The sequence below is a fragment of the Rissa tridactyla genome, chromosome 11, assembly GCF_028500815.1.
Source record: "Rissa tridactyla isolate bRisTri1 chromosome 11, bRisTri1.patW.cur.20221130, whole genome shotgun sequence".
NCBI lineage: Eukaryota > Metazoa > Chordata > Aves > Charadriiformes > Laridae > Rissa > Rissa tridactyla.
In genome coordinates, this window is record NC_071476.1 from 8,787,345 (window position 1) to 8,800,073 (window position 12,729).

The 12,729-nt window shown below is 50.1% G+C and overlaps 1 protein-coding gene across 3 annotated transcripts in view; it reads right to left on the bottom strand.

Annotated features, from left to right (window-relative positions):
* The window catches only part of ACSL6 (acyl-CoA synthetase long chain family member 6), a 46,866-nt gene extending 41,769 nt beyond the window's left edge, over positions 1–5,097 (bottom strand). The window contains exon 1 of one of the 3 annotated variants that reach the window (XM_054217214.1): positions 4,864–5,097. In XM_054217214.1, coding sequence (XP_054073189.1) covers positions 4,864–4,942 — 79 coding nt within the window. In that variant the 5' untranslated portion in view covers positions 4,943–5,097. The remainder of the gene's footprint in view (positions 1–4,863) is intronic. The other 2 variants (XM_054217216.1, XM_054217215.1) reach the window with 2 other exon arrangements.
* Positions 5,098–12,729: the final 7,632 nt, after the last annotated feature.

A 12,729-nucleotide genomic window follows, 5' to 3' on the forward strand; every position in this document is an offset into this window, starting at 1 on the left:
TCAGAGCTCTGTTGCCTCTGAAGTCTATCAATTGCCTATGGCACGGTGACAAAAAAAGCTCCTCAAACTGCTGAGATGTCCTTAAAACGTTACCCAGCGCCAGCATGTGATGAACCAGAGTCACAAGGTTTCATTGACCAGGCTAAAAACCTCAGCCTGTGGTGGCAGAGGATGAAGTTCAGATGACAAAACCCACCCGGGCTATTTCTGCACCCACTCTGGTGGGTGCCACATCTCTCTCGTGCCAGCTGTGTGCTTGCCCAAAGCAGGCTCGGGCGATTCCCCCAGGCTAAATCATAACTCAGACAGAAGAAAATGCAAACCCCAAAGTTGTGTGGTTTCCTGGCTCTTTGGTCTTTTGCCTGCAGCTCTACTGGGGCCGCTCACACGGCGCTGACAAAACCAGCTCGGGGGCTGCAACGTTTCATCTGGGGAAACCACAGCCTGATCCTTCCCTGGCCACTTCCTCAGCCCCTGGGAGCAACCCAGGCAGGTGACTCCAGCAGGAGAGAATTTGCCCCTCAGCCTTATGGCAAAGTTTACAGGTGCCAGTGACTCCTCTGCACATTTGCTGGGGCTCATGTTTAACTGCCGTGTCCTGCGGGCATCATTGAAGTGGGGCATTGCACCACCGCGCTGCTCCTGCCAGGGCTGGGGCTCAGTTCTGGAAGCTGCTTCCAGAGCGTCTGCAAAGCTCCCCCACTTCCCACAGATGCCCGTGATCGTTTGTAAATCTCAGCTCTTGAGAAGAAGGGGCTTTGTTAGGTTTTTGACTTTTTTTTTTGGTGGATTTTTTTTTTTTTTTAGTGACATTGATGGTCAATTGTCCCATATATGGTTCTTGAATGCCGTGCAACAGGCAGCAAACAAACAGCTTAAATAATTGCACAAAAATAGTTATCTGGGGCAGAGTACAAAGAGCGCGCTGAATGGAGAGGGAAGAGGCAGCTGCACCCACCCACGGCCAGTTCTGCAGAGGGGAAAGATGAAGGTGCTCTGAAAAGAGCTCCATGGCTTGTTGCCGGGCAAAGTTTTGACATTCACCTTCAAACGTCAATTGGATTTAAACGAACCTTAATACTGTCTGTAGAGGCCACAGTCCAGCTAAGGACCCCTGTAACCTGAGGTTTTCACAGGGGTGTCAGTGCTGGTCAATGCACCACCAGCCCGACGTGGTGGGGGAAGGAAGGGGGTGTCCAACCGCAGCGACCGGCGGGCTGGGGCAGTTCAGCTACAGACCTTGCTAATTCCCATGTCATCGTTCCAGTTTCTCCTTTTCCTTTCTTTCTTTTATGGAAAGCACCACCTTTCATTGCTCAGCAGAGGATGCGATTTGCAATGGCGCCTCGGCCTCGACTGCACCTGCACTCCCAGCCCCAGCCCAGAGCCCTCGGCCAGCAGCAGGATGCAGCCCAGCCCACGCAGGCTGCAATGCCCCACTATGTGGCTGGCGCTTGGACTTGATGATCTGAATTGTCCCTTCCAACCTAGACAATTCTACGGTCCCAGGCCATGGCTGGATGGCAGAGCGAGTCCTGCCAGTGCAAGCAGCCGTTCCTGCTCCCACCCGGCCTTTCCCAGGCGCCAGCACAAATGTTTGCGCAGCAGCGCAGGGGGACCGATCCAGCTGCAAACATTTTTGGGTTTGTTGCTGCTGTTTCTTTTGGTGGCAGCACCAACTTAAAGTGGTTTCTGAATACTGCTCTGAGCATCCTGTGTGGCCGTTTAGTTTTATTCAGGCAAGTCTGGCAGCCCTGGGAATCATAAAATCGTCTCAGTTGGAAGGGACCTTTCAGATCATCGAGTCCAACCATCAATGTAACACTGACAAAAACCATCACTAACCCATGTCCCTCAGCACCACGTCTGCCCAACTTCTAAATACCTCCAGGGATGGTGCCTCAACCACTTCCCTGGGCAGCCTGTTTTAATGCTTAATAACTCTTTCAGTGTAAAAATTGTTCCTAATATCCATCCTAAACCTCCCCTGGTGCAACTTGTGGCCGTTTCCTCTTGTCCTGTTGCGTGTTCCTTGGGAGAAGAGACGGACCCCCCCTCGCTACACCCTCCTTTCAGGAGTGCATCACCCAAACCGAAACAAGCTTGTAATAGAAGACCTTCCATAACGCTTAAGAGACAACGGAATGGCAAGCTCAGAGCTAGTCCTGCAGATGACAGGAAAGAACAGGAACATTTTATACACCACTTCCCAGCCATGCGCTCACCTGCATTGTTTCACTGACAGCTCAGACTGGACTGAAACTCTTACTTGATCAAATTTCAATTTCATGTTGCCTTCTGTAATATCAACAGTTATGCACAAACCTTTTGCAGCAGGGCTGAGTGGGCCAACCTGCAGCTGGCATTGCCTCCAGCCATGAAGATCCTGGAAATCAGGCCCCTCGCTGTCTGCAGGATGCTGCCCATGCGGCATGGCACCGCAGACGCTGCAGAAGACATAGACCGAGACCTGCTAGCTTACGCCATGTAACACCTAAGCACTGTCTTTATTACAAGAAGCAATTCTCTTTCAGCCACTATTACAGCTTGAAGAGCTCCAAAACTTACTGGTCTGCGGTAAAAGCAGAGCCAGATGAACAACAAGCAGGCCAAAATGCCCTCTGCCAGTTGTGTGTCAAACGTGTGCCCGTGAAGGCGGCCTTATGACAGTCACTCTGGAATCTGACACTGAAAAATGACATTGAAAATGGGAGCTTAGAAAAAGTAACAGTCATGTCATGATCTAACTATAATAAATACGGTTGTGTCCCTCACAGTAAGCTGTCTATAATTAGATCAGCTAAATTACCAATCAAGTGCCCTGCAAGTTGTAGTGCTTTTCTGAAGGACCCTGTCCACGCAGATGGGGAGGAATGAGAGGACCCAATGGGTGTAAGTACATCTGGAGAGAGCAGGGTTTTATCCAGACCCTCTGCACATACGTGACTGCCTGAATTGGGCCTGGGCTTTATCCCAAAGCAGACTAGCAGCCAAAGAAGGCTTTGAAAGTCACTCAAGGCTCATTTGACAACCTTGGAGTGCAACGAGGGGCGAAAAAATAAGGGTTAAGAAAGAGGCAGGTCATATGCCAAAAGACCCGAAGGGAAGTAACTCCTTCCTCCTGCTGCAGGTGGACCAAAGGCAGTGGGACAGGACAAGACAGGGCAGGAGATGGGATGCGACAGGTGGTGGGATGGGATGAGATGGAACAGGACAGGCGGTGGGATGGGACAGTCGGCAGAATCGCGGTGCGCAGGCCTGCCAGCTCACGCTGTGCCCTCTGCCTGCCTGGGCCCCGCGCCAGCAGCCTACAGCCATCACCGAAAGACGGTGCCCGCAAGCAGCCAGAAATTCTCAAAATAATCTCTGCATATTTCCTATGCACAAGAATATCACTGTGCTTTTAAAGGAACATAACTTTGAGTTTCTTTCTTGCACATGAAGCCAGTAAAAACAGACTGATTACTGCAGAAACAGTCACCACGTTAGGAACCTCTCTCACTGCGCTGCAAAACAGCAAATAACCATGTTTGGTTTCTGCAGGTTTCTCGAGGAGGCCCCGCTGCTGCACACAGCCACCCGGGCAGCTGTCCTGAGCAGCCATGGCCAGCCCACCATGCTCTAAACCACCAGGAACAAGCAGGGACCCTCCACCCTCCAGGACATGAAACCCCTGAAAGCATCCTTTTCACGTATCCAACCCAACCTGTCCCCATCACGCCAAAGGATGGGACACACACCAACGCAATGCAGCAAGCAAGAAACCACACTGGACGTCCAGAGTGGGTATTTTATGCCTACAGATGAAGTTTCCATGCTCTGTGCCTTACCCCAGGGTACACCCCACCAGCATTTGCACCCCACACACCAGCAAGCTCTTCCCATGTGGATGGAGCACGTGGTTATGTGCTCAAAGGAGGTATGAGTCCACCACATTTGGTCGGGAACCAGACCACATAGTGTGTTTAACACTTGTAACCTGCCACCGCTGTGTAGCTTTGGCAAAGGCACATGTAAGCCACCAACATCTGGAGATCCCACCACCAGCTACCTCCATCCCAGAAGAGCTGACCTTGAAATCCAGGCGGTTTTAACACACTATGGAAAAAGCCTAGAAACCTGCAGGGTGTCAACCACAATTAAACAAGTTCACTAGCCTCTGCAGAGCTCCTGCTCTGGGAAACCGGCCCTAATGGTTGGGACCGGGAGTTCTGGGGAACGAAACCCAAACCAGCAGAACCCACCCCCACCGCCACCCGCCCCGGGGCAGACCCAGAAACCAGCCTCCATCTCTGCATCCCAGTGACCTTGTTCCCGGTGCGGGGCCGGGGTGCAGGCGGAGCTGCCGTCCCCGGTGAGCCCATGGAGTTACTGGGGGGGTCCCCGAACCCCGGGAGGGGGTTGGTCCCCGAGCCCCGGGGCTGGAAGCAGCAGCCCCCACGGGCCCGGCCGCCTGCAGCGCTCTGATCTCCAGCCAGAGCCGGGCTGGAGCTTTGCCCCCCCACCCCCGGCTGTTAGAAACATCTGAAACAACAGGAAACTGCAAAAGCCACAAACTCTTTCTGGTGCTGGTGTTACATGCCCGGGCTCTCCCCGCACCGCAACCCCCAGAAACGCAGCCGAGACCACCCATCTCCGCAGCGGCGGCGCCCGCGGGGTCCCCACCTGCACAGAGGGGTCTCCCGCACCCCTTTTTTTAGGGGGGGGGGGTTGGGGGTGGTGTTCTCCTCGGCATCCCGGAGCCCGACCCCGCAGAGCCCGGGGCTGGGCGAAGCCCTGCGGGGTCCCGCCAGGAGCCATCCGGGCTCCTCACCCGGATTTCAAAACTTTAAAGAAAAAAATAAAAATCAGCCAGGGCCTTACCAGCTGCAGGGAAAAGCTCCTGTCCCCGGGCAGGCATCAGCTCATGGCTGGGGCTCCCGCCGCCGGGGCTGCCGTTCATGTACTTGCCGACGAACTGCTGACTAGGGGCCGGCCCACCCCCTTCCCATCTGCAAACTGGTGAAAGAAGTTAAGCTTGGCTAATATCAGCTTAGGCGGCATTAGCGCGGCTGCAGCCCTGCCCCGCTGTAACCCTTGAGGCACTGGAGGCGCCGCATCCCGCCCGTGGGAGCCTGGTTCCAGCTTCCCGCAGATGGGCAGAACCCCCCCCCCCCCCTTCCCCTCCTGAGCATTGCATGGGTTTGACACCTCTGTTTGTCGCACTGGGAGCTTTCCGGCTCTTCGCAGGCTCCAGGCGAGGCTTTTGGATGTAAAGCTGCAAAGCCTTCCTGCAAATGCTCAGTTTAAAATGAAAGGCATCATCGTTTTATTTTTTTTTTTTTCCTTTGGGAAAAGCTTCTGACGCTGAGAAAGCCTGCATTGCCAGTCCTAATCTGCTAAATTAGGAACTTCACAGCTCGAGTAGAATAAATGTAAATCATCTAAATCAATACAATAGGAAAAGAATAACTATTGCCAACATCCTGACATTGTTACAGATACCAAAAAAAACCCCAAACCAACAACAAAAAAAACCCACCAAACAAACTGGCATTTGAGCCAAAACCAGTTTGTGTTAATTTACACTGATAAAACAAAAACTTTGCAATTCATTTGTGGTGGTAAAATGACTAATATTTAAGATTTGAGAGGTCTGGCTAAGACGTTCATCCTAACTAAAAGAACATTCCTTTCAACCGAAAGCTACCAGTCTCTAATTGCCTCCAACTCCCCACTTCCGAGCTAAGATAACACCCCTCCCGGGGGTGGGCCACCCCTCCGGGCCCCCCAGGAGCCTCTCTCCATATTGCCACCTTCTTCACTGTTATTTGTGTTATTCCTTCTTAGAATTGTGGCAGTTAGCAAGGCACTTGAGGAGTCTAGCCCCCCCAGGGAGGGATACTTGGCTTTGTTAACATTGACATTATTGTTTTCCTCACCTTCTTTTTTTCTCAAACAATATATAGGGTCTGGTAATGGCTTAGCAGAAAAAACGGGAGCAGAGGGGGCGCTGCCGTCCAACCCTACTCCCACTGTTATCATAAAGTTTCTGTTTGACGTGTCCTAAATTGTACTTGCAATATTACGCGCTTGGAGTCCCCGCATTCTCTGACACTTTATACTGCCTCTATGGAGAATATTCGAACAACATTCAACACTCGTGAATGAAGAGGGACAGATATTTAATGAGATTTCAGGCAAGCTTGTCAAACATTGCTCATTTGGCTCAGATGTGGGTATTCTGCAATCAGGCTTAATTCATAAATTTGCCTGGGTAGGGCAGGGAGTACTAGCCTAAATGCTCTGCAGGTGTAAATCAGCATCATAGTGCTGGTGTAATGGGACCTCAGCAATATTCACCAGCTCAGATTCTTGCCCCTTTGTTCTTCAGGAGCCATAGTTTGACAGAAAGTTTGTATTTAGGAAAATATTTGAGGTGTGTGAGCAGCCGCGGGCTGGCTGGGCGCTTGGGTGCCTGTAGCCCACAGATGCACCACAGCTGTGTTCATGAGGGAGTTCTCCAAAGGGGATGTGAGAATACTGATTTAAGATAATATTGGATTAAAACCAAGTTACTGTGCTGCATTTATTTGTAAGAGCTCTTCTTTCAAGCTCCCGTTGGTAAGGGATGCTCTTGCCTACCTCCCTGGAGCCCGCAGTGCGCAATATACCCTCAGCGTAGGTGGGGGGCTTCAGTAACACACATATTTCAGGACAACTTCAGCCTCTTCCACCTCCCCAGTAAATACTCTGAGCAGTAGTTGCTGGAACAACCATAGGAGAAACATGAGACAGAACAAAGGGAGAAAAACGGATTTAGGTTTCCTACCTTAAGGGAAGATGGACATAAGCACACTGAGTAGTACACAGAATAAAAGCTTCCCCAGAGCCCCAGCATTTTCTGCCAGGTGATTTGGATTTGCAGAGCAGAGTAATGGGGAGAGCTTTTTATGGGACGGCAGCCTCCTTTTTTGGACGGGCAGCTGAAGGAAAACAGGGGGTTTGCTCCCAAGGGCCTTTGGCGCTGCGACTCAGAGGACAGTTCAAGTCTGTGTTAAGATCCTGCTGCAGATGTATGAGCTGTGCTCTGCAGAGGCTGAGGGCCCGGCCAAGGCAAGACGAGCCACAAAGCCCTTTGTGCTTCAAACCAGGACCCAGGTGACTTCTGCTTCTGCAGAAAGCTGCCTAAAACTCATCCTCACCTTCGTGAGTTATGTAGCAGGGATGTTTATGCTCTACAAGTACAAAGGAAATAAGAGTTCACCTTTTGTGCTGATTACTGCTCAGTCTAAAGCCTGGTGAGATCCAACTATCAGTAAAATCAATGGAAAGACTTCAAAAGGACTTTTATGGGATTTGGCTGAGACCCCACCTGTCCAGGAAAAGAAACAAGTTGTATCAGTAAGTCACAGTGCTTTTAATGCTCACAGTCGAACACAACGTGAGAGATGAGAGTAACCTATTGAATTTCTCTATGCTTTATCAAAATTATTGAGAAACACTGATTAAGGTTGAATTTTAAACAGAGTGATGCTTATAGCCGGGAGGATGCAGAGCCACCAGAGCAGCTGACCGAGGCTGCGCCACCAGGAAACCACGCTGGGCTCAGAAATGGCCCGTGAGCTCCTGGCCTTTCATGGCTCCGTGGCCTGGAGTCCCACACAGCGCTTCAGAATTCTGAGGATAACTCAATAAAAACTGCTGCTTTGTCTTTCAAGACTTTCCCATAACCCAGGTCAATAGCTTCAGTTACAGAACAGAAACCTGCCAACATGGTCCTTAAGGCCCATCCATGGAAAATCCTGCGGCAATTAAAAATAGAAACCAGCCACTAATTAAAATAATGTAAAAGGTCTCTCTTTTTAGCAGTCTCTTTTTTCTTTCTTTGTTTTTTTTGGTTGGGTATTATGCTTGTGTTGATTATGCAGTATATAATTTTGACCACTTACAAAGAGCAGCAGGAAGGAAGCATATTGTATGAATAGAGGATTAATTCAATAATTAGGAACACTAATATGAGGCTAGCAGACAAACGTTTCTTCCTCCTGCCTCCTGTCCCTCTGGCTCTCCATTTCCTTACACCGCAGGGAAGCCAATGGATGTCAGGGGGATAAAAATAAACCCACGATGGTAATGATTTTCTTGCTTATGCATCTCTTCCCAGCTGTCATCCTCAAAACAGTTTACAGGCATCCAGAAGCACCGATTCCATTTTGCAGCTGAGCGCGGTGGGTACAGGATGCGGTGAGGTGCAGGGGCCGCATCCTGCCCTGGTCCAAGGGGCTGCCTTCAGCATCCTGGCACCCACCACCCTGAGACCCCAACCACAGCAGCCACCCATCTCCGGTACCCCCGGGTTGGCATCATCCCACGGAAGGTTTTTGAGAAATCCGTGGTCGGGCTGTGATTTGAGATGTCCTTAAATATTTGAAGTTAAATACTTCACCAAAACTTTCTTCTGACAGTAATAACACGTGGTTACATTGTTTGAATGTTTTTAACCACTTGGTTTATGTTTCAGGATCTTTGTTTTTGCCTTAGTTTGTGTTTGTTTGTTTTGGGTTTTGTTTGTTTTTGGTTTTCTCATTATTTTGTTAACTTAATCAGCAATTAGGCTATTTATATTTTTGTTTCTAGTCAGTTCCACTCTCCGATTTCACACCCTGCAGTACGTTTCTGTGCCTGGCACTACTGTAACTTGCTTTTGCTCTCATATTTTCACAGATATTTTCAAGTCTCCATGAAGACATTTCTGTCCATGCTAAATTTTACAAACTCTCCCCAAATCTCTACGGCTGCACAAAAGCAAATGTTCAGTTCAGAGGTGTACGGCACCTTTCCTCTGCCTCCCTGCTGTCAGGCTTTTCCCCATCTCCAGCTCCCTTCCCTGCTGGAAAAGCAGCCCTTAAGTCCCCTTTTCTGTATATTTTAAGACGTCCCTCTAAGATACTGGAGGTTTCAAAGAGTTAAGGTGGGGGGAGGCCCTCAGACAGCCCATTCTTCAGTCTCAATGACCCAGAGCTTTTGCCTTTTCAAATGTGTTTAACCAAATAAAGTGAATAGAGGATATGCAAATGCCTTTTCCGAAAGGAAGCGGAGCGCTGAATCGCTGTTGGCAGGTCAGAGCATCACACCACCCCCGGCAGCCTCTCAGCGCCGGGGATTTGCCTGCCCGGGGAGAGCCGGCTGCTCCCGGCCGCCACAAAAAAACCTCTTTTCAGGCAGAATAAAACCCGGGCTCGGGCATTGCGCAGGGGCGGAGGGAGGAGGTCACTGGGGATCGCTCCCCCGGCGTCCCCAAAACACGCGTGGGCTGAGCCGGGGCGGGGGGACACCCACAGCCAACCGGGCGCTGCGGGAACCATCCCCCGCTCAAAGGTTCGGCGGACACCGGGGCGCGGGGACCCCTCGGGTGACCCTGTGCAAGTTGCCCACAGGCTGCTCCCAGCTGGGCTGCTGGACGGAGTCATTTCAACCTTTTTTTTTTTTTTTGGAAGAAAAAATAATTCTGAATTAGGTCATCTGGAGTTACGGGGAATGGTTCTACCTAAAACTGAACTGTATCGAAGTAAAATACATTTAACATTTCAAGAGGGATCATAATATTTTATATTTTTAATTTATATTTTTATTATTTTATAATTTTATTATTTATTTTATATTTTATTATTTTTATATTCTATGTATAAGGAAGAAATTGTTTGCTGTGAGGGCGGTGATCCCCTGGCCCAGGTTGCCCAGAGAAGCTGTGGCTGCCCCATCCCTGGAGGGGTTCAAGGCCAGGTTGGACGGGGCTTGGAGCAACCTGGTGTGGTGGGAGGTGTCCCTGCCCAGGGCAGGGGGTGGCACTGGATGATCTTTAAGGTCTCTTCCAACTCTAACCATTCAATGATATATTTGTCTTTTTTTCTCCACCACTGGAAAGAATCTTGAAACAAGCTCTAAATAATGTTCTTTCCACTTTCTATACCCAAGTACTGGTCTCAGCAGAAAAGATACTTAAATCCGTGTCATTCACATCTTTTGTAACTTCGGTGCACGTTTGGCTTAGATCACTTCCAATTCATTTAAATCAACAGCAGAATGATTTATTCTCTTTCTAGGTACTTTTTCAAAGACAAAAATAACCCCCATAAATTAAAACAGTTTAGCAATTTCAGTGCTGGGTCCTGTGCTGACCAGCTCACACTTGTCCTTGGAGGAAAAAAATGAAGTTAATCCCAGTTCAGCAAACACCTCGGTGCTTTCCCTGTCTGCAGCTCTCAACTGGTGCCATCTAGCAGCAACTGCGGACACCCCGGCCAGTGTCTGCCCAAGCAGCATACACAGAAGCTGCTCCTCTGCTACAGTCCCAGACCATAGTGGGAATTTGCTAATTTTTTTTAACTTGCCAAACCAGGGAGGTTTTTAGGACTACAAGAGATGTCCCAAGTCTCGTTCCCCTCTCAATCACAGCAATGTCCATATTGCTCGTTGAACTGATTTTAGGGATTTGGTAGCCCTGGGAAAGGAGTACCTTGTTGCTCCAGAGGTGGAGGGGACGTGGCTCTGAGCCTCGCCACGTGGAGACACTTCTACATCCTTCCTGGAGGAGGCTGGTCCTGAGCCTCCATCTCTCCCCAGGCACCATCACCAGCCCATGGGGGTCAGCGCAGCCCAGGAGCTGCTTCAGCTTGTATATGGGGCAACTCAGCCTCAATTTCTCAATGGCTGGTGGGAGAAGGAAAGGTTATTTTATCCCTTTCTCTTCTCAGCCATGAACAAACGCAGAGGCTTGGCTTGCCTAGCCAGGGAAAGGAAGGCTGCAGCTTTCCATCCAACAACAGGTCAAGGGGCGGCCCAAAGGGAGCCATGGTGCTCTCTGCACCCAGCCATGCGCTGCCTGTGCTCTCCACAGCAGGAGAACCCATCCTTTCCAAAGGCAAAAGCTGCCAGGCTGAGGAGGGGACACAGCCCCGGGAGCAGGCAGATGGGGGCAGAGAGCTGCCACGTGGGCAACTGTCTCAGGGAGGAGGTTGCGCTGTGGGAACCAACACTGGGGGAAAACAAATGGCTTGGCTGAGGCATCACGCTGGCATCCAAACAAGCAGGATCTAGATTAGTCATAAGCAAATCTGAGCTGAAACTTGGAAGATTGTGGAGCAAAAGTTTCTAGAACAACTTTCCAAAATGAAAGTTTGTTCACAGCAGGGAGGGTGACACTTCTGCATAAGGTGGCACCCCACGCCTGGTCCCTGCCACCTCAGCACTTGTGCTTCTGGACCTGAAGGTGCAACTCAGAAATGAAGGCTTTGTGGTAAGTGCCATCAGGTTGATAGCCTTGAAGGCAACCGTCCTTCATCTGAGGTCAAAGCACAAGCCCAGGTGTCCAGATGGAGCATCCAGGTGTCCATTCCCAGGCTCAGGACTGGTGCTCTCCTCCTTCCTACCATCACCAAACCCCTCAGCAGTGAGAGTGATGAAGGCTGTCGGAGTTTGGCTGCTAGATGATGGCCTTATTCAGGTAACCACCTCTGCCACAGGCACCAGCACAGAAAAGACCCTTCTCTGGGGTTGGTATTTTTCTGAATCACCCAGCATCTCACTGCTCGTGCAGCATTCCCATTGGACAGGAATTGCTGCTCCCTGTGCCAAGTGACACCCTTGACCTCAGCGAGCAAAGCCACGTAACGAAACACGGGTATCTCTGAAACCCATTGGCCTCACCAAGGCCAACTCAGCCAACACTGATTTTGCAGAACTATTGTGCAGTAATGAAGTGGAAACTGTTCACTGTAGGTTACATGTGGTGTTTCTGAGATTGTATCTCTACCACAGCAGCCACATCGATGAGCGAATGGAAATGTGAGCTGCAGTCTTGCGACACCATAGCACACAGGTCTAAATATAAAGACTTTTCCTCCCTTAATTGGGGGTTTCCTAATGAGATGGTGATTTCCACTGAATGATACCTTTTTTTTTTTTTTGACAAGTGACACTTTCTTCCTGTGGTGCAAAAGAAAATGTCTTGGACAAGGTGGTTGGATTTATCTTCTTTCCACATTTTTAAGAGTGGTGTACCACAGAGCACGGAAGACAGAAAAGCCCAGAAAGAAAAGAACTGAGAAGTTGTGTGGTGAACAGGGGAGCTTCTGGGACAGCAAGAGCAGTACCTGGGTTTTTTGGGAGAGTGACTGCAGGGTCCTGCCAAACCCTGCCGTGAACTCAGCCCGCGCTGGGCAGGGGCTGCGTTTTCAGCCATGCCTCTCCAAAGCATCTGCTACATGTTGTACCTCCATCACTGCTTGTAAAATCCCAAGCAGTGAGTAGAGTGTGAGACATGGCTCCAGTAGGGAGTGTGGGGACCAGCTCCAGGGCCCCATGGGGTGGAGTTACCCCTACAGTTTTGAAACTCTTCCTGGCTAAAAATCTCAGTGTCTTACTCTTTCTTGTCGTCAGCCACCAAGTTTTCCGTAGTGGGTCTCCATCAGAATGGTATTTATAATTTTATCTATATACAGAGCATAAGGAAGAAGCAAAATCAGGCAAAGCCTTCCTCCTCTGGTCCCTCCCCTCCCTCGGTCTTGCCTGCCTCCCCACCGCCGCGGGTCACCTTGACGGCTCCGTGACAATGTTTATGTTGGAAGGAGGATTTGACACAGTAAATGACTTGTCATCAATAAGCGCTGATAGCACACTATGGCAATCAATCCCAGCCCAGCAAAACATTTACCCGTATCACGCTGTACGGTACCGATGCTAAGTTAC